Consider the following 23,111-nt stretch of genomic DNA (forward strand, 5'->3'; position numbering starts at 1 on the left):
CCACCGCCGACCAATAATTCCAGCCGTAGATCATCTGTCTTCCGCTTCTGCAAAGACGAACGAGTAAATTCTCTATTTATGATTTATGCGTTATGTAATGTGTTTAGATTAACATGTTCTTTCAAAAAGCAAACATCCACATTTTTGCTCATTTGGTTGAAAGCTACATAGCACCAGAAGCGGGAAAGAAAAGGGAAAAAGAAAGCGCACAACATAGATATGAGCTTTGAATTTGGACAAATACACCAATGTGCATGTTACGTATCAAATACTCTTTTATTTCTTTTCTTTTCCAAAGCACCATTAGGCAATAATTAAATGGCAGGAGATTAACCTAAAGGCTCCAATTCTTAGATATAGACACAAAGAAACGCTGGTGGACTGTATCTGTTGCCATCGTTGTTGCCATTCCTCACTCTGCATTTTAGTTCTGATATTGGCATTAACCATATTAAGGATTAAGGAACCTCGCAATTAAGCTGTCATCTGTAGCTGTCCAAAGGGTTTGCCACACGCATGGCCGTGGACCTTAAGATTCAGTTTGACAATCCAAATAAAGCAAGCTTCAGGCACAGGGTAGGCAAATGCTTAGTCATGTATATAGAAATAGCCAGGTAGGATCGGTCAGCCTAGACCCAGGTTTCATTCGAGCCCACAGCTCCACAACTATTCCTTGCCAACTGATGCTCACGGTCGATTCCTTCTCGTCCTACATAGGATGGCTGGTCAAAGATTTACAAGCTGGGAAACTTGTGATGAAAACAAACACGATTATTCCTGGGAAGGCATCAATATTGGGAGGGCTCATTAAGAAACATGTTGCCATCGTTTCTTTGTGTCGAATTACCATTGGGTTCCCTGACATGATCCACTGTCAACACTATCGGCATGACAAAATACATAAGAAAAAGGAACATAAAATTTCAACCAAGGCAGTAGGTCAGCACACATGCACTTTCTAAATCCATGAATTACAAGCTCTTTTTTTTTTTTAATCAGTAAAAGATAATTTTATTGATACCCACAATAAGAGTATGTAGGGTAGAATGTACACAATAGCTAATCATGGCTTCTACATCATTAATTAAAGACATGTACCAAAAAGAAAGGAAATACATTAGTATTTGGCTACTACAAACTTCTTCTCCAAGTGCTGAACACCGACTAGTTTTGGAAGCATAAAAGCTCGACATATTGTTCAACTACAGTCTACACACTATTATACTACAAGAGTACAACCACTCAATGCTGAAACTGAATTCTACATAATTAGTACAACAACTCTTAGAATGACAAGTAAATGCTAGATTAGAAGTATCGTGTAAAAAATTTAAATATTTTGTTAATGCTCTACGACATCCAAATTTGAGGCTAGTGACCAGAGTAAAGAAGCGTGAGGTCGTCATGTACTAGAATCAATCTTCTTGTAGAGAACCCAGATTTCTTCACATAGTTATTATTACATTGCAACATAAAGATATGTCAAAATGTAAGCTTTTTACATAATCCCTTGTCAATATTTCTAAATCGATTTGCAGGCCTCCTAGGAGCATCGGGGCAAGTATCAGCAACTCCACTAAGACGAGGTGCATAGCTAGGTGTCTTGTATCCATCAGAATCTGAAAGTGGAGTTGAGGCTTTAGCCTGAAGACCCTCTGTTTGTTTTGAGGAAATAAATTCTAGAAGAGAATTGTACAACGATTCAAATAGCATCTCATCCTCTGAGACGGATCCCATATTGTCTGTATGATCAACACTATTATCAAAATTCAGCAACTCCTCAAAGTTAAGCTGACGCATCACTTTGGTTCGTGAATCTCCTAAATATTTCTTGCACTGCGGGGCAAGCATGAGTTCATCTGGTCCAGGAGCAAATGGATTAAAGACCAACCCCTTTGGAGTTCGTGGACTTCCTTCGTTTGAATAAACCAGGTTGCCATATTGTTGAGAATTGAAGCAAAGAGTCCTCGGAAGAGAAGACACTGGTGACCAGCACACATCTGCGTGGTCACCACCTTCCCGAATGGAATCAGGAGTGACTGGACCGAGAGAATCAGATGGTTTTGTTGGCAATTGAGGCAATGCTCTAACAATTTCCACTCCTGGATACTGATAACAGCCCTTCAATTTCTTAACAATGGAATGCCGAGACAAATTATCCCCCTCTTTTCCATTGGCACTGACATAGGTGTCCATTATTCCTGCAGTATTCACTAATGAACTTAGAGTTTTGATATGAAGAGTATGCTCGATGAACCAAGGTCTAAGCAACAGAAGGAAAGCACAAACTCTAAATAGGTAATTGGAGGATTAGCAATTTATCTACCATGCTCTAATCACATGACCACCCATAAGAGAAACCAAATGTTAAAAACACACGTGAATAGCAACTGAGAGTTCCAAAGTCTTTTTGATTAAAACCAACCCACTGCCAGTAGTGACGTCTCACCAAGTAATAGGATTGTTCCCAAAATCACATTCAGATATTGATCACTATTCAAATATAAAATCCAAATTTATGACAAAGTTATACTAATGCAGATAATCTCATTACAGATGCTTCCAGAAACTCTGCATAAGGCAGCTATTATACCAATCGACGACCACCACAAAGATTGTATATTCAAATAAAACCAATGAAACAATAACTTCATGTTAAAATAAACCAAAAGATTGACACATGGTTTATATTATACTGTAAGTTGAACATATTGGGATTAGGAAAGGAGTGATCTTGAACAAAAAGTCATTAGACGTCCCAAATGCTGGGTTGGGCAAAGTGGATTATGTGCTCAGAGTGGGCCCATGTTATGTTGCTTATGTGCCAAATACTTAAGTCATGGATAGGAAGTGAAGTGTTTTTTGGCTCAAGAGAGGCAGCAAAGTTTTGAGAAGCACAAATATATAACCAAGTGCTTCAAAGGGGTCAATTTATGGCATGGAAGAGAAAGAACGGGAGAATGGGAGGTTTTAACTTAAAAATGTACTCTTTTTTTATGAGGAACTTAAAAATATAGTCTTTCTTGCTGAGTCCTTTACTTTACCTCCTAATTGCTGCAAGCATTCAACAGAAAAGGCTGGTTATTCTCTTTTGATATGTAAGCTTACTTTTTGATTGTAGCAGGTTGAGGACTAAAGAATTTGGAAAACTCCAGAATTCAAATGCAGAGAAAACAAACGCAGCGAGCACCCAAAAAAAAAAAAAAACTTAAACCCTATTAATAGGAAGCAAAATTATCACGAAACCATGGGTGAACTCAATCTTCAAGAAGTTTGGGCTCCGATTAATGTAGGTAAATTGTTTTCAATTAACTTAAGTCCTACAAGGGCAAAGCCCTAATTAGCGAAGGTGGAGAAACCAAATCGAAGAGAAGTAGCACAGGAAAAAGGCCCACCCAAAACAGATGAAGAGAAAAGAAATTGGTATTGGGGAAGCATTAAAAAGGAGAATGTTGGAATTACCCTAACGAAGACTAGCACGTGTAATGCAACAATTGAAATGAAGATGTAAACAAAGTTAACAGTTTTACCTCAGAATAGGCAACGATCTGCAGAAACCGGCAGCCGGGAAAATGGAACTGAAAGAGAGAGTTCTAACTTTAACCAGAGCGTGGAGCGCTAGTCCTTTGGTCGAGAACAGTAAAAAGTAGAAGTAGGAGGGTCATATCCTAGTCTTCTTCCGTTACTGCTCATTAATTTTTAATTAGCCGTTCGGACATAAATGTTTACTTTGCACAAGTTTGTTTTATAATTAGATCTAGGCAAAATGCATAGAGATGCCATTAAACTTATCCAAAAAATATGTTTGAACACTTAAATTAAACATATGTTTTTTTACTGCCTAAAAACATTGCGAGTTAATTTTGTTCCACCCTTCATAATACCAGACATTTTAAAGAGTAACACATGTAGATTTTTCCCCAAATCTCGTCGATTAAAGTGTAGATATTGAAGATGGTTGATGTCTCTTGTAGGTAATTCTTATTTTCTTCAATTTCTTCCCGATTTTAAATTGTAAAAAATATTTACTGTTGTTTTTCTTCTTTATTGATTTCAGTTCAAAAAAATGGCTTTTGAGCTCGTTATATTGACGATCTTCCATGTAGGCCTGTAGACCTGTAATTTTTGACCCGCGCATTAAAATTATCCTTAATAGTCCTAGTATTTTTAGAATATTACTTGAGCTTATTTCTATATGATTTCACTTTATTATTAATTTTAATTCTATTTTTAAGGCACAAAAAATAAAAAATACAAAAAATAGTTTCATGTTTTATCTTATTTCTATCTAGTTTAGGTTATTAGTATTTTTACAAGGACATTATTTTAATTTTTACTGTGAGCACGTGATTTTTGCCTCACAAGAACTAAGCACCCTCGCCGGGGGCAGAAAGAGGAGGTGTGACACTTACTATGATTCTAACCTATTTTATTTACTTTTATTGTAATATTGAAAATGAAAAAATATTTCCATCTTAATCTAATTTGAGGTCATTTGATATTTTATATTTTGAATATTTAATTAGTGTTTATTAATTTCAAAGAAGTAGAAGGTTTTGTCTTATTTTCCTTGCCCAATTTGGACTAGAAGAGGCCCAATTATGGGCAAGAGAAGCCCAAAATCGGACAGCCCGCTCCCTTCTTTAACCCAATCCTATTAAATCCAATAACCAATTCCCTTAACCTTGACCCAGACCCGCCGGATCCACCCTTGACCTGCCCCACTTTTAATTAAATCTCAACCACTCACCTCATTAAATCCAATGGCCAACATTAAATCCTCTTACCATATAAAAGTCATATGTTCCCAAACCCTAACCCTAAAGAACATCCTAACTCTATCCCTAACCAAATGGCCCCCCCAATCTCTAAGCCTCACTGTCGCGCCCAAACCACCACAACTCCACCATGGTCTCACATGCGCACTGGTCCCCCCTCACCTTATCTTTCATCCACGTGGGCTGACATGTAACAAACCCCCCACTCACTCGAATATTCCTTCGGAATTTTCTTTTTCTTGACAACGAATTCTTTTCAGACGGTTTTTGAAAAATTGGAGGTCGTAGGATTAAAGTGTTTTGATCCTAGGTTTCCACTTGTCTAAAATCTGTCTTCTAAAAAAAAGCATTTTCGGATTTCATAAAGATTTGGATTTTTCTGAGCTTTAGAAAGATTTTCGGATGCTTGAGGTCCCCACGCGATTTTTTGGTGAAGAAGTATAGAAGTTTTGAGATGGAGTATATATTTGGGGTTTTTCTTTTTGGAGAGAGAGAAATCAGAAAAATAGGGGTCTAGGGTTCATTAGAAAGAGATTGGTTCTTTTATTTTTCTTGGACAACTTCAAAATCAGTTCGTCAATTTTGCTTTCTAATTTTTAGTCTTGATCGAAAAAATCGAAAAATCCCAAAAAATATTAGAGTTTCTTTTTAGTTTATTCTTTCGATTTCGAAAACAGAGAACACAAAAAAAAATGAGTTTCTTCTTCTGGTTTCTGTTAGAGACGGAGATTTAACTAAGTCGAGGTTCACTTGACGATCGAGGTTTAAGCTCGCGGTTCTAGATTCGTTCATCGTTTCTCCATTCATTTTCATTTGAGTTCGTCATTCAATCTTCTGCTTGTATTGTCTTCTATTAGACACCAATATATTGGAAATTTCACTTCAGGTGTCATATACCTTTCTTACTTTTGTTGGATGATGGTGTTGATTGGAAGTGTGGTAGAGCTATTGAAAATTTACTTAGATTGGTAATTCTATTCCTACTATCTGATAAGTTGCTTGACGTTTAAAATATTTGAGCGTGAGTAAATGAAAAACTGAAATATTTGGATTTTAGTCTAGTTTATGGGCTGAATCGATTCGTCTCTGACTTATTAAATGCCTCGATTCGTTTGTCTTTGCCAGTTTCTGTTTGGCACTTTTACCAATTTGCATCCTTAGTTCATGTCGAAGTGCACTTTGATCTTCGCTTTCTAAGAACTGTATGCATGTCACGTGTATGAGCAGCTCCTTTGAGTATTTTTGCTTGTTTCCTAGGATTACACATGAAATAGGTTGGCTGAATGATCAAGTTGATTTTTCCAAAATCATGTATTAATTGATCTTAAAATCATTTTAGGTAATTACTCTTAGAATTGAAAGTTAATAGCTATGCCTTCCAGTGATCTGTATAGCACGTGATTCATTGTTCTGTTAAATTTTCTTTAGTTTTATGATTTGAAACAGATCTGCACCTTCTCACATGTGTTGAACTAGGACTTCTTGTTATTCATATGACTAGCCAGGAAAGTTTCTGTTGAATATTTCCATCTTTAAGCTGGTATCACTTAGTAGGAAAAATAAAGTGGAATTAACTCTTAATAGGATGTATATTTGAAAATATTTTGAAGGTTCATTTTCATCTCTTGAGAATAGTTTAAGTATTTGGCAGAAGTCTTGTCATCATTTGCATTACATTTCATCCACATTCACTTCTGATATTGTTTAAATTACCTTAAATGGTTTTTTTTGTAAGTTCATGTAATAGCAACATCTAGGAAAGTGGCATACTAACTCTTAAACTGTTCATATAGGTTTTAACTCACTTCATCCTCTTCTTTCTGTGTGATTGAAATGTTATATTGGTTTATATTTTTACTATTTTTATTACTCGTTCAACGTTGAACGCTTATCAGCTTAGACGTTTATTTGTATGTGTTTATTTTGGTTGATTGGATGAATGTTTGGTATGCGTATGAGTTGTGGGAAGTTGGGCTGGCCAGCTCATTAGATAATTAAATATTTTTCACATACTTTAGGAATTGGGTTTGACCAAATACATGAAAATTGTTAAGAAGAAATGAGCACGGATTGAATTCTCTGTTATTTAATTTTCTTTTATTTAGTATATTTCTTTACATTAGCCGCTAGGAGCATGTGTTAGACCGATCACATTTGGGTAGGCAAGCATTAAGACTTCTGTTAATTTTGAGGCGAGAGGTTGTTCCCTTAGTTAAATTTATCCGGGGAATGGCCCGAAAGACTTGTATATATTTTATTCTGGGGAATGCCCCGTAGTACTTGTATTTGGAGGCCAAAAGTAGAGCTTGCAGTATTTTATTTTTATTTTTATTTTTATTTTTCTTTTATTAGGTGGGGACGACCTCGATCCTCTTTTGTGTTAATTTTTCCATTTCAGTGTTTATTACCTCAATTCGAGTATTTTAAAAGCCAGCTTGATCATGTGCGCAACCGTACTAGTTACGGGACTTGGGGAGTACCTAACACCTTCTCCCCGAGTCAAATGAACCCCCTTATCCGAATCTCTGGTGCAGACTTAGTTTGGAGTCCAAAGTGTTTTAAAAGGAAAATCGCTTTTAAAAACGGTGACCTGGCATACCGAAACCAATAGCAGGTGGCGACTCTGAGTTACCTCCTTTGAACACAATTTTGTCACTTTTTAATTAAAAATCCTTTTGAGCTTTACAAATATTTTTATATTTTTAAGAGGGTTAGTGAGGTTTGGTAAAAAAAAAAAGGGTGTAACAGCTCTGACGACTCTACTGGGGAGTTGCATGTTCGAGCTAGTACTTGATCTTGTTGGTTTTTTAGGATGTTCGGTTGAGGTTTTTATGTGTTTTGTTTGCTTTATTTAATTTTTATTTTATTTCATTTTATTATTTGCTAGTTGCTTATTTGTTTACAGTTTTTTCTTTATGTGTTATTGCTTTATAAATTGTGAGTCACTCGTGTCTTTAGGAGGTGGTGTGGGAGCGTAGAGTGAACTGATAGCTAGAGCAGCCGCCATCGACCACGTGCCGCCCCGAATTGCCTTGTCTAGTTAACCCCAAACGTAGGTTAGCCTTTAGGTCATGCTTATTTTCATCATATCATTTAAACCTAGCAGGTTTCGGTCTCAGGCACCGCGTCCCATTGTAGGAGGCCTATCCAAATTATGTCAAAATAAGCTTATGGCCCAAAAAGACATTTAATCATCCCTATGTGCTACATGTTGCATCTCTTTAGGGGTAAAAGGGTCATTTGGCGGACCAAGGATATTTGAGGGTTAAATATAAACGAAGCAAGTAAGGCCCACTCACATTTTTCTTTCATAGTTTTCCAAAAATAAAAAAAAAGAGAAAAAGAAAATCTAAAAAGATTTTACATTTTCCATCATTTTCCAAAAAGATAAAAAAATATAGTTTTCCAAACTAGTTGCATTTTAAAAAAAAAACTTTCTCCCATGTCCAATCTTCCCGAACTACGCGAACCTGATTCTCGTCTTTTGGGGCGGGATGCATAGGCAACCCACATAGGGTCCGGTCTTCCTAGTGTCTTAGGTTCTTGGCTTCGCGGTGTCTTAGCCAAATCTTGCATGCCTAGCTACGTTTGGCCACATCGGCTATTTTTGCAAAATAGGGATATTTTCGCAAAATGGCTTGTTAACCCATGTATTAGAGTCCTAAGCCCACAACAAGGTGTCCTCTCAATTTTAAGGTCCATTCCTGTTGAATTTTTATGTCTAGCCACTTTTGGCCATATCGGCCATTGTTGCAAAATGGGGTCATTTTTGCAAAAGTGGTTCAATTACCCATGTCTTTAGATTTTGATTCCACAACTAGGTGTCATATTACTTTAAGGTCCTTCCTTTTTGAGTTTTCATCTTTAGCCACTTCTGGCCATATCGGTTGTTTTTGCAAAATGGGTCATTTCTGCAAATTAATTATGGGCTATGATTATTAGGAGTTTGAATCCATATAAGCCTTAGGGAGGTATGTCCATGTCTTTGAGGTCATCTTTGTTGATTTTGAGCTAATAGCCACATTTTGGCTACGTAGGTCATTTTGCAAAAATAGCCTTAATCATGTCTTGCATGTGTCTAATAGAAGGTGTCGTGGCATCACATGTGTCTTCAGTCACTAACTCTATTTGATCTTATTTTTCCCATTCAGGTATGGATCAATTTGCTATAGCTTGAGCATGACAAATACCCCAAGACCATTCTAGTCAAGACCATTGTATGCACGAGCTGCTTGAGGAAATTTTTTATTTTTTAGTCTATTTTATGTTGTCTTTTAATTATTAGTCTTGTACAGTAGTATCGAGTCTGTCAATCTAGTTAAGATTTTCGTGTCTTTTGTTATTGTACTTCCTGTTTTGTATTTGAAAAACAAAAAAAGTTATAAATGGAAAATTCAAAAAGATTTGTTTTAGTTTATTTTGTCCATTATTTTCCAGAACCACGCTTGGTCTGATTCATGTGGAATATGATACGTAGGCAACCTACATAGGGTCCGATCGAATCATTTTTTTTTAGAAAAAAAACTAAAAAAAAAAAAGGCAAAATTGTGGATGTGAGAAGTGAGAGGAGAGAAAGGAGTGTTTATGAGAAAGGAAAAAGACGAAGAAAGATGAGCAAGCCAAGAAGTGCTAGAAAAGAAAGAAAAAAGAAGGTTGAAATGAACAAAATTGGGATGGTGCCAAATGACCTTGTGACCCTCGAAGTCATTCTAGAACTGTTAATTTTTCTAGGTGCATTGCACGCAATGTGATATTTCTATATGATAAATGCCCTAACGCTAATATGTTAGCTTTGTTTTGCTTCTTTTTGTTACTTTCATTGTTATCACAACAGAGGGTGGTTAGTTTGTGGTACTTTGGCGATTCATCCATACATCACAAGGTCAAAGAGCAAGGTAGCCATGGCTAGCAAAGACTTGGACATAGGAGTTGTTGACCCCCCCCCCCCCCCAGGGAGTTTTTGGAGTCGGAGTCTGAATTAAAAGAGGAGGTCTAAAGGTTGAAACAGCAGATGGAAGAAATGTATCAGTCTTGGATCAGGGGGCATCCTCCACCTTCATTTCCCACTAACTACACTGAAAACCCTACAACTATCTCACCATTTTCACAGGCCCAAGTTTCCACTGCTGCTGATATCTCTCCACAACCTTTTCACACTCCACCCCTCAAAAGCACATCATATCCCACTCGTTTGACCACTCGTGTTTGTGTAGCTCATCCACCAACTACTCTTCCCCGATCCTCCAGCGAGACTGTGTTCAGAGTCCCCGATGTCCAACACTATGCTCCAAAACTAATTTTCAAGGTCTCGGGTCCATACTCTTATGCTCCTCATTTTGAGCCTCCCAGTGAAACTGCAAATCCTGCTAAGACAGTGGAGCATGATGAGATATTTAGAAAGCTGATAAAGTCTAAAATGTGAAAGCTTAATATATATGATGGGCATGGAGATCCAGTAGCCCATCTGAGGGATTATTGCAGTGAAATGAGAAGTGTTTGCAGGAAAGATGAAGTATTGATGGCGTATTTCAGTCAGAGTCTGAGTGGGGCAGCTCTGGAGTGGTACACCCACCAAGACGCTAGTAAGTGGCATGCATGGGGTGACTTGGCTCAAGATTTTGTTCGGCATTATCAGTACAATGTAGACATTATCCTAGACCGCTCCTCTCTGTCTCAAATAGAAAAGAAACCCAAGGAAGGCTATAGGGAGTTTTGGTTCAGCTGGAACGAACATGTTGCTGGGATCAGTCCTCCGATTGATAGAAAAGATGTTGCTGAGCCCCGCCAATGACATGATCCAGTAGGAAACCTTGCTAAATGCTTTCAGCCTCAATACTGACCCCATGAATATCCCCAAGCTCCACATAATCCACCCAGTATTATCCTCCGAATAATGTCTGGCAATTTGTTCAACCATTGGGTCACTCCCTAGGGCGAGCATCAGCATCCCAAAATTATTGTGTGCCTTCACAGCATTTTCCGGAGCCATATAACCCTAAAAACATAGGCATGGAGGGAAACAAAGGCAGAAAGATAATTTCACGCCAATCGGAGAATCCTACACAAGCTTGTTTGAAAAGTTAAAACATTCTGGCATAATTGAGTCGCTCCTCGGCTATACTCCAGACCCGTATGCAAAAGGTTTTGATCCTACTGTACAGTGCATGTACCACTTTAATGTCCAAGGTCACAACATTGAAGATTGTCGTGCTTTGAAAAGGGAGATAAAAAGAATGATTCAAGAAGGGATAATTGTAGTCCAAGGTAGTAATACCCCAAGTGTCACACATACTCCTCTACATGTACATGACAATGCACAAATTGTTGGGATGGTTTGCAATGACAAAGAATGTGTGGGTTCTTTCAAATTCTTTAGTGAGTCATTTGCGGCAAGATCTCTTAGGTGGTTCGTCGCCAATTCAATAGTTAGTGATGAGGAAAGGTTGTTCAAAGGAGTCAATGAGCCACATGGTAAAGACAATGTGATTGGAGTTGGTGAAGGTCCCAGTAATTTTGATGTGCAACTCAGTGGCTAAGATCTCGAGTTTGGTAATTAAAAAGAACCTCATTTTCTCATCGGGAAGGAGTCTTCGCAGTTTATTTTGACATCTTTTCTGCTATCCGATTATTGCAGAGTTATAGCCCAGATTTTATCTTGTTTGTTCTGGTGGTTCAAACCCTTCTATCCTCTTTTACCTATCTCTAGGAGTCTTGTTAGTTAGTTTTGCGTCTCTAAGTCTGTCATCTAGGGTTGTTTCAGGGCTTTAATATAGATCTTATCCTGCTGTTCAAACCTGTGATGACCCAAAATGTCATCTTTAAATGAAATAATCATCTCGGTATTTTAAGACCTTAAAAAAAAGCGCTATCAATAATTCCTCGACTTGCATGCGCAGTCCGTAGAATTTTCCGGAAGGTTTTTGTATGAAAAATAGACTAAATTATGAATTAGAGCTTTAAAACTCAACTGAGTTGACTTCGGTCAACATTTTGAGCAAATAAATCCGGATCCAAGTTTTGACCATTCCGGTAGTTTCGTATCGTGATTTGGGACTTTGTCATATGCCCGAAATCGAATTTGGAGGTCCCTAGATCAAATTATCTTCATTTAACAGAATCTAGAAATCTAAGGCTAAAGATTTCTTAAGTTTGACCAGAGATTTGACTTTTGAGCAAACGACCCTGGAATGGAGTTTTGATGATTCAAATAGTTTCGTATGGTGATTTTGGTCTTAGGAGCATGTTCGGATTTGGATTTGGAAGTCCGTAAGACAATTCGGCACATTTTGGCGAAAGTTGGAAAATAGAAGATTTTTGGAAAAGTTTGACCGAGAGTTGACTTTTTGATATCGGGGTCGGAATCCAGTTCTAAAAATTGTTATAACTTAATTATGTCATTTAGGACTTGTGTGCAAAATTTGAAGTCAATCGGACTTGATTTGATAGCTTTTTGCATCGAATATAGAAGTTAGAAGAATTGAAAACTCATAATTCGATTCATGGCGCGATTCGGAATTTTAGTGTTGTTTAGCGTGGTTTAAATCCTCCACTAAGTTCGTATTGTATTCTAGGACATGTTGCCATATTTGGTTAGAGTCCCGAGGGGCTCGGGTGAGTTTTGGAGTGGTTTCGGGCCATTTTTAGGCCAATTTAACTTTGCTGGATTTTGACAGCAAGGTTTGAAAATTCTGATGCGAGGAGCATAATTTGGAAGCTTATATCTAGCAATATATAAGGAATCTGAATATGCACAAAACATGAAAGTTGTAGCCCTTGCATTCTAATTTCCAGAAACTTTAACCATTAAGCATTTGGATATTTATACAGAAAGTTATGATCGATTAAATAAGAGTTGGTAAAGCTGTTTTGAAATTTCCCAGATATTTCTAATGCGAGGAGGCTACTTTGGAAGCTTATATCTCGAAATATATAGGGAATCCGAAAATATGCAAAACATAAAGTTTGTAGCCCTTGGATTTTAGTTTCCATAGAGTTAAACCATTCGTCATTCGGACATTTGTACAGAAGGTTATGATCGATTGCATATGGCTAGCAAAGCTGTTTCTGGTGGACTTTTAGTGACAACTTTTTGTGATGAAAATGGACTTTAGTGACGGATTGGCAGAAACTTAAGGATCAAAAATGCTCATTTTCTTCATTTTCGTTTTGGGATTTTTGGAGCTCGGTTCTTGGGCGATTTTGAGGTGTTCTTCACGATTTCAACTCAAGTAAGTGTCCTATAATCGAAAGTGTTATTACATAAATCCATGGTTATTTTCATCGTTTAATTCGGAATTAAATGGAAGAAAATTAAGGTTTTTGCAAAATCTTCCAAAAATGAAATTTTAGATTTAGAGGTCGTGTTGTTATCGGAATTTGATAAAATTTGTATGGGTGAACTCGTGGTTGAATGGGTTGTCGGATTTTGTAAGTTTTGTCGGGTTCCGAGACGTGGGCCCCACAGGCGAATTTTTAGTACAATTTTGGATTTTTAATGGAAAATGTAGAATTTCATATGGAATTAATTCCTATAATTTTTATTGACTGAATCGAATTGTTTATGACTAGATTTGAGAATTTCGGGCACGAATTTGCGAGGCAAAGGCTTGTTGGAATTTTGAATTGGTTGCAAAGCGAGGTAAGTGTTTGGTCTAACATTAGCTTGAGGGATTAGGAGTTGTGTCGTATTTGTTATGTGTTATTTGTTGAGTACGACGTATAGGCATGGTGACGAGTATCTATACGTTGGTGTCAAGCATGCCCGTGAGTCTTATACTTTGATTAATGTGACTGCGTTTCGTATTGTATATGCTCTATATGATAATTTCTATTGAAGAATATGACTTGTGGAAGTATTATTGTTAATTGAACATGGTAGAGCGTTGGCTCAAGTTGAGAATTTAATTGTTAAACATTGTAGAACATCGGCTCAAGTTGAGAATTGAATTGTTGAACATTGTAAAGCATTGGCTCAAGTTGAGAATTGAATTGTTGAACATTGGCTCAAGTTGTGAATAGAATTGGGAAGTAAACGTGAAAGAAGAAAGGAGAGAGAGAATCATGATATTGTCTCCCTTGCCGGGATGTTATTGTTTTGATGTTGTTTTCCTTGCCGGGATTTGATTGTTGTACTATTGTTCCCTTACCGGGATTTTATTGTGATTTCATTTATTTCCTTGCCCTTACTTCTTGTGATTATTGTTTGGGGTGATTTCATTTATTTCCTTGCCCTTACTTCTTGTGATTTTTAACACAATTGATTTCTCAACTAAAGTTTCCTTAAACCGTTTGAGGTTGTACTTTACTTAAAAGGAATTTCTACTATGTTTTGATTTATTAATTTCTCGTATTAAAGGTAATGATTCCTTCGATATTGTACTTTAATTGAAAATGGTATTTTCTTTATCAAATAATTTCTAAAAATAACTTCATCTTTTCTTGTTGATTTCGTAATTGGGTTGGAAGTTGTACTCTACTTTATGTTAAGTGAATGAGGCTCCTTGAACATTCTTAATTGTATTGGGTTATGGAAACTATGAGCTGAGTAACATGAGAATATCGTTGTGCAATGTGAGACAGAAATATGTGGGCACAAGGTGCCAGGGAAAATATTATGATTTTATTTAATGGTACGTGAGTTGTCCGTGCGGTTGTGACATAAATATGGGCACGAGGTGCCGTGAAAATATCAAAGTGGGCTGAGACCTATATTATTTATGATTATGAAATGAGGTGTCACAAGATGACCTTTACTCGAAAGAATTATATTCGAAAGATGCTTATCTGAAAGATATTTATTTGAAGGAAATATATTCGAAATATATTTATTGAAAAGCATATTATCTTAGAGATTATTACTTGAAGGATTTATAGGCGAAAGATTTATATTTGAAGGACTTGATTAATTGATTGCACTTGTATTTATTATTTGTTGAGAAACATTTATGGTGTTTTGGTTGTTTGCTATTTATATCACTGGTTGATCATTGTTGTCATCATTGTTATCTACTTCCTATTATTTTTGTACGCTATATTGCACAGGTTTATTTGGTAGTCTGGTCCTAGCCTCGTCACTACTTCGCCGAGGTTAGGCTAGGCACTTACCAACACATGGGGTCGGTTGTGCTGATACTACACTCTGCACTCTTTTGTGCAGATCCCAGTGCTGTAGATTTCGGACCGTAGTGAGATTGATATTTCTTGTTCATCAGGCGACCCGAGGTAGTCCTGCAAGCGTCCGCAGGCCTTGGCGTATCCTTCTATCTACTATTCCTGTTTCTTTCATGTATTTCCGGAGACAGTGTTGTATTTATTTCTTTCAGACCTTTATTTGTAGTACTCCTAGACAGTCTCTGAAGTTGTGACACCAGTCTTGGGTAGATTTGTTATGGATTGGTATTAGCAATATTATTAAAACTTTACAATGCAACCTTCCGCTTATTCAATTCTATTGTTATCTAATTGTTGGCTCTTAACTGTTATCGGATTAAAAATGGAAACAAGATAAATAGTTCAGTTGGTTGGCTTGCCTAGCTTTCACTAGTAGGTGCCATCACGACTCCCGAGGGCGGAAAATCCGGGTTGTGACAAAACCCCTCCATCCTTTGGTCAAATGAGATTTTATTTTTTTGTTATTTGCAGTCTTCGTTTAGTTATTTTCTTGTATATAGTTCTCTCCAGGCCAGTTCTGGTGACATGACATACATGCGGAGTTTTTAGCCAGATCTTGAAAACCAATCTAATCATGGAATAATGAAACATAGTTTTGAATATGATAAAAAGATGCATTTGAGGAAACGATTAAAGATTCACACATTTTAAGATAGCCTGAAGCTTGAATTGAATGAAACTGAGGCCCTTAGTCTGGGAAATCAAGAGGTTGATAAGAGCATACAACAAGGAAATGACTCCCGAACAGTTTGAGGTAGATCATTCAGTGTTGAAATGCATTCTTCCACATCAAGGTAAGGTTGAGTCAAGTCTGCTTCGAATTGGCAAGGATCATTCATTGGGAAAAAGGTATTGCCCATCGGCACTTTCTGTTTGTGTTGATGCCATCGAGAGATATTATATATGAGTTCTTTGCTCATCTTCAATTGCATTTTGTACTTAGCATGTTCAAAGTTGAAATGACGAAGGCATTTTGTTCCGCTACCCAAACACTTACATCATTTGCTACCCGTTTTGAGCCTTATTTATTTTCTTTCATAACCCTCTTTTGGAATCAGGATTAGAATTAGAGAATGAAAAAAATGAAAATGAAATAAAAAAAGAAAAAAGAGAGAAAGGAAAAAAAAGAGAAAAGAAAGAAAGAAAAAATGAAAAAAATAAAAAAATGAAAAAAAGAGAGAAAAGAAAAAAGAAAAGCAACAAAAACAAACAACTTTTGTTGGAACTACGTTCGACTTGATTCCTTTTAAGGATACATAGGCAGCCTTACATGGTTCGGTCCCTTAAAAAAAATCCAAAATTCCCCAGACCTAAAGAAACTGGGGCAGAAGTTTTGGTTATGCAAAAAAATCTGATTCCAAAAGTTGTAGTTTTGAACCCTTTTTCATCTTAAGTTACTTTGAGCCTTCATGGCACCCTTTCTTTCTAACCCTGTCCAAAAGCCTATATTACGGTCCAAAGAAAGACCTTTCGATCAATCTTTGAGGATGCCAAGTCAAGCGATATAGAGGTATGATTTACATCATGGGTAACACTTTTTTCATAGACACAAAGGAAAATTTTAAATGAGAGTCTTATTGGTGAAAACCCTCACGGGCACCGTAAGGCAATGGTGAGCTGAGAGAAAATTTAAAATGAGAGAGTCTTATTGGTGAAAACTCTTGCGGGCACCATAAGGTGATGGTGAGTTCAGAGATGAACAAATGAGAGGCTTGTTGGTGAAAACCCTTCGGGGCACTACAAGTCGAATGAGGCTCGTGACTTGACAGAGAATTTGGATCAGTGAAAGCATGGTTTGAAGTATGAAGACATGACATGAACTAAAAAATATGATTAGTTGGACGGATTAGGCTGATCAGTCCGAAATGCATGTCATGATCATTGGAGCTAGCCGCTTCACTCAGATAAGTCTTCTTTTTCCCATTCTTCTCACATAGTCATCTGGGTTCAAAATTTTCCTTTGTTCCTTTTGCCAAAAATCATTTCACTTTGCTCTTTGAGTCTATCTTTATGAGTCTCTTTCGAGTTAGCCCTTGTTGAACAAGCAGGAAAGGATTCCAAAGCCAACTACCAGCTTCTAAATTGCATAAAGCGGAGTTCGGCTAGGCACATCACAATTGACATGATTTAGAATAAGTAGTATGGTGATAACTGAGGTTCAGGCACTCAAGTGAATCTTGAATTTTGAGAAAATACAAGGATTCAACAACTTTCAGAATGAAAACACAATGCAACAATTAATTGTAAGAGATTCAGGTCATTCAGAGGTTTTGTGGTCCAATTCCAATCAAAAGGCCAAACAACTCCTTGCTGGCCCGAAGCAGCTAATCAAAATGAAGCATGGCAGTGGCAGAAACAAACACTCAGCAATGATGCCCCAAACTAACCACCATGTTTTCAAACTAACAAAATTTTATTTGTCTGAAACAGGGGCAAGAAAATTTGTTAATCAACAGGGACCCTATCATGAAGGCATGGTTCAGGGGCAAGAAATTCTGTTCAAAATCCTCCAAGAAGAGAGCATGGCTCAGGTAAATTCATTCTTGGCTTTTCAGGACCCTCCTGGATAATGGGATTTAGTTTTAAGTTTTCAGGACCCTCCTGGATAATGGGATTTGGTTTTAAGTTTTCAGGACCCTCCTGAATAATGGGATTTAATTTAAAATTTTCAGGGCCCTCCTAGATAATGGGATTTGATTTTAAAAGTTCTCAGGACCCTCCTGGATAATGTGACCTAGTTAAATTTCAAGACCTTCATTGATAACAAGATTTAGCGTAAGTTCTACCTTTAGGAAATATAATTTAGCTTTAAAGTTGTCACTCTTAAGATGAGATTTAATTTGAAGTTTTCAGGGCCCTCCTGGATAATGGGATATAGCTTTTAAATTCTTAGAGATCTTTTAGGTAACAAAATTCGATTAACACTCACAGATGTGCCCAGATACCAAACTGGGGCAGAAAAGTTTCTTTTGTTTTATCTGTTTTGTTGTAATGATAGGTGCCCACCTACAGAACAAGGGAAATATTCAAGATTTTGCAATCAGGCGCCCACCTGGAGAACAAGGGAATACAGTTCAAGGTTTGGCAATCAGGCGCCCACCTAGAGAACAAGGGAATATAGTTCAAGTTTTGACAATCAGGTACCCACCTGGAGAACAAGGGAATACAACTCAAGTTTTGACAATCAGGCGCCCACCTGGAGAACAAGGGAATATAGTTCAAATTTTGGCAATCAGGCGCCCACCTGGAGAACAAGGGAATACAATTCAAGTTTTTGGCAATCAGGCGCCCACCTGGAGAACAAGAGAATACAGTTCAAGTTTTTGGCAATCAGGCGCCCATCTGGAGAAGAAGGGAATACAGTTCAAGTTTTGGCAATCAAGCGCCCACTTGGAGAACAAGGGAATATAGTTCAAGTTTTGACAATCAGGCGCCCACCTGGAGAACAAGGGAATACAATTCAAGTTTTTGTCAATCAGGCGCCCACCTGGAGAATAAGGAAATACAGTTCAAGTTTTTGGCAATCAGGCGCCCACCTGGAGAATGAGGGAATTCATTTCAGATTTACTTTCAATTCTCAAATTTAAGAGGCATCAGGAGCCCGTCTGCAGAACAGGGTCAACTTTTAGTTTCCAAGTTCAAGTTAGAGGAGCATCATGAGCCCACCCGAAAAACAGGGTCCATTTTTCAGTTTCATGTTGAAGGATCAAGTAGAGATTCAAGGAAGATTCAAGACACGAAGTAGATAGGATCTTGCAGTTTTATTTTACTATAGCTGTAATTTTTTCTTTTATTTTTTATGTAATGGCAGGAATCGCAGACCGGAACCTCAACGGCACTTCACTCGACTCTCCACCTCGGTACTCCATCACTCTTCTCACTTCGAACTACACGTGGCCCGATTCCTTTATAGCCAAGGATATGTAGGCAACTCAGATACTAGGGCTCAGTCATATTCTCTTTTCTTTTAGCTCTAGTCTCTCTAAATAAGGGTCGGATCAAAAACATGTCTTGTTGTTCTTTGTCTGGAAACACTTCGTGCTTCCCGTCAAAGAGGGTCAACTGTAGACATGTAATTTTTGACCCGCACATTAGAATTACCCTTAATAGTCCTAGTATTTTTAGAATATTACTTGAGCTTATTTCTATATAATTTCAATTTATTATTAATTTTAATTCTATTTTTAAAGGCACAAAAAATGAAAAATACAAAAAATAGTTTCACGTTTTATCTTATTTCTATCTAGTTTAGGTTATTAGTATTTCTACAAGGACATTATTTTAATTCTTAATATGATTCTAACCTATTTTATTTACTTTATTGTAATATTGAAAATGAAAAAATATTTCCATCTTAATCTAATTTGAGGTCATTTGATATTTTATATTTTGAATATTTAATTAGTGTTGATTAATTCTAAAGAAGTAAGAAGGTTTTGTCTTATTTTTCTTGCCCAATTTGAACTAAAAGAGGCCCAATTATGGGCAAGAGAAGCCCAAAATTGGGCATCCCACTCCCTTCTGTCACACCTCCTTTTTCCTACCCCCGGAAGGGAGTATAAGATAGTTTTTTTCTAATTTAAGTAACAATCGAAACGGGATTATTTATTTAAAATTCAGAGTCGCCATTTAGAATATTTTTTTGGTGTCCCAAGTCACCGATTTTAAATCCCGAATCGAGGAAAGATTGACTCTGTTTTACAGTCTACGAACATAGAAATTTGGGTAAGGAATTCTGTTAACCCGGGAGAAGGTGTCAGGCATTCCCGAGTTCCGTGGTTCTAGCACGGTCGCTCAACTGTTATAATTGGCCTACTATCTGATTTTAGTACATGTTTTAACTTATGGTACAATTTTAAACTTTTGAGCCGCTTTTATTGAATTATTTTTTTAGGGAGATTTCAACGTTATTAAAACACGTCTTGAACCACGTCACATAAATGCACCCACGGTCCTCGATATATTTTATCTAACATTGTTGTGATTTGAATTTGGGTCGCATAAATGCGCACCCGAATTTAGGAAGGTAAATTATCAATATAGCGCGCCTAAAACAACTACACACATTCAACTTTGCGAGGGCCATGGAAATTCAACTAAATGACACGCCTCGAGTTCTAAGGATTAACATATTCAAGATTAATGACATGAGGGCCATGCATTTTTGATATTTTATTTGGCACGGCGCACCTCAATACAATTAAAAGAGTTAAACTTAATTAGGCCTAAGGGATATTTCTACTTACAAATGATCAAAGAAAATTAAGGTATAACTATTAGCAAGAAGGTTTGGGGTACATGCTCGGGCTTACGATTATTTAAAGCGAATTGATTTGAGCTTATACCCAAAGAAGTTATTGAAAAAGAAGACTGGGCTCGAAATGAACCCAAAAATATGGCCGGGCGGGTTCTTGTCCATTTCCAAGTGGGCCGCAGGTCCAAGCCCAAACTTGCAATGCATAAGAATCCAGCACTTCGTACAGACCCCAGGAATAACATCAGAATTAAGAGCTAACCCAATTCTTTTTATGAATCATATATTAATGACCATTACCAATATTGTAGATGTTCAACACTATGCAAAACAACAAATTAGGAAAGATTGAACTCAACCAGTAGCAGAAATTCCATTAAGGCTAACATCTGGACAATTAAAATAGTTGTTGTAGGGCACTTTAAGCAGTAATCTCACCAGAATAGATTCGAACCAAACAATCACATTTACATAAAGCTAAAATTTGAGATAAACCCCAACTAGCTACCATGAAAACTAGCTTATGACCTGCAGCAACCAATTACCACACTTTGCCACATGACTTCATCCAATTTCAAATCCACTTCCTCATACACCTCAATTACATCAGAGAAGACTATAGCCTCTAATTCCAAAACTCACACTCTATGATGATTCATCAGGAACAGAGATGACTAATACATGGTCAACAGAAAATCTCAAACCCATGAAAGCTAAACAGCTAAACCATAATTTGTTCAATATTACAAAACCAAGATTAAACTAAAACAAAGGTGAAAGGACATATCCAAAGGGAATTAGCTGATTACAGATTTCGATTACATCCTATTCATTGATAAATATACTGGTCGGAATCTTTCTAAAACTAAGTAATACACGCTGTGCATGAAATTGAAAGAAAGAGAAATGAAGCTTCAATAACAAACAGCATCAGATTTCATCACATTTTTTAGATTCAAACTTCAAGTTACACTCAAGTGATGTCCATAGTGCTGAAAAAATACCTGGAAAGAAAAAAAATAAGAACAATAAAAGATCAGCAGTAGCAAAACAGTATCAACAGTAATGCAACAGTGTTAACCAGCTGAAACAAACCCAAGCTTCAAACCAATTCCAAGCAACTCAAATCAAACTTCTAAACCCAAACTCAATCCATTTTCCACCCAAATGCACAGAATTGAAAACCTTTTCAGAAGTTTTTAAACCAACACAAGAGACCAAAGAGCTGAAACTTAATGAGATTTGAGCAATTTCAACAAAAAGAACTCAGAATTTCAAGTATTATCTCGGAATTCAATCAAAAATACTCAGCCGTTTCTTTTCCGGTCTCTTTTTCTCTCCAAAAAAAACTCTCTCTTGAATATCAAGTAATAGTGCCTTTATAGGCAAGGCATTAGGGCAGCCTGAGGGGATTCAGTTTTGCATTTAAAACCTTTTACAATTTTGGTTTTTGCTCACATATCCCCAATGTAAAATTCAGAATTTTATAATAGTCCCAAACCCCTCTTCCTAGAAGCTTCCTCGTCCGTTACTGAGATTTACTTACCCCTAGAATTCCCAAATTACCCCCTAAATAGCAACTAATTACCTTCAGAAACCAAACACAGATATGGGTCAAAGCCCCAAGGTCGAATTAACCCAAGACCCAGCCCATTACATGAATCTGTATACTAACAGCCCAAACCTATAACTTAAAATGAACGAGGGAGAAGGAAGGTTGGTTTATCAGGCCTTTAATAAAATTAAAGGCTGAACTTAAATAATTTTGGCCCAAATAAAACTCAAACAAAAATAAACTCAAATAGATATTAATCCCAATCACGCAAATGAATAGCTAGAACTACTAATTTTGATCAAACTAAAATTGATCCAAACACACAAAAGTACAAAAGTCAAAAGAGAAAACAAGAAACAGATGCGAAGAATGGAAGGGAGAAAGGAGTGGTACTGGTCTTAGCCGGAACAAATCGGCGAAGGCGACGAGCTTGGACATGCATCCTTGGTCTGGTCAGGAACTAGCAAATCTTGAAATGAGCCAAAAATATCGATAACCGATTATTCTGAGTAAGAACAATCGCTTAACAGAAGTCCTGAGTCAAATCGAGTCTTGAAAGCGTAGGAATCAGAACATTATTTTTCTTCTGATTTTCAGATTCAAAATTGAGGTGAAGATGTGGGGATTTTGGGGAGATTGACAACGGCTTAACGCTTGAGGGATTATGGAGAGTGGCCGGTGAAAATTTGATGTGATTTGGAGCTCCCCTGCCGGAAAAAATGGCGGAAATTCCTTAAGGGTGTGCTAGGGTTATGTATGAGAGAGATGAGAGAGTTGAACGAAGGGGGGGGGGTCTGTTTGAACTAAACTGGTCTCTACAGCTTTAGGACCGATTTAAGTGGAATGAAGGAAGTGTTCTGGGTGGTCGGATGAAACAAGATGAAGGGCCAAGATTTGATTATTTAGAGAATTCGAAACGACGTAGTATTGGCCTTATACTACGTCGTTTGAATGGTCTAGGAGACTAGCTGATTTGGACCGGGTGGGGATCAATTTTGGGCTTGGGTCAGCCGGGTTTCAAAGGGGAAAATTAATTTGGGATTGGGGAATTTCGAATTAATTTGACCCAAAACTTTGATCCACTCAATTCTTTCTCTTTCTTTTACAAATTCTCTTTTTAATTCCTTTTCTTTTTTTTTCAAAATTAAAAATAAAAACCTAAATTAAATCTTAACACAAAATTAGCCTATCAAAAATACTAATTAATTATAAATAATAATTAACACAATTAATTAAAACCAAATTAAAGGAAAAACTACCAAAATTCAAAACTAATATTAAAACAAATGCAAAAATAAGTTATTTTTGTGATTTTCTACCCTTTTTTATAAAACAACTAATTTGATAACTAATC

At 37.0% G+C, this 23,111-nt stretch overlaps 1 protein-coding gene across 1 annotated transcript; it reads right to left on the reverse strand.

Annotated features, from left to right (window-relative positions):
• Positions 1-1,424: 1,424 nt before the first annotated feature.
• Positions 1,425-3,695, reverse strand: LOC104211939 (uncharacterized). The gene is made up of 2 exons (XM_009761081.2): positions 3,531-3,695; positions 1,425-2,201 (listed from the first exon to the last, which is right to left on the reverse strand). Exon 2 carries the CDS (start codon positions 2,194-2,196, stop codon positions 1,483-1,485), a length of 714 nt encoding a protein of 237 aa, XP_009759383.1. The 5' UTR covers positions 2,197-2,201; positions 3,531-3,695; the 3' UTR covers positions 1,425-1,482.
• Between the last annotated feature and the right edge of the window lie 19,416 nt (positions 3,696-23,111).

Source organism: Nicotiana sylvestris, chromosome 7, assembly GCF_000393655.2.
Source record: "Nicotiana sylvestris chromosome 7, ASM39365v2, whole genome shotgun sequence".
Classification (NCBI taxonomy): Eukaryota; Viridiplantae; Streptophyta; class Magnoliopsida; order Solanales; family Solanaceae; genus Nicotiana; species Nicotiana sylvestris.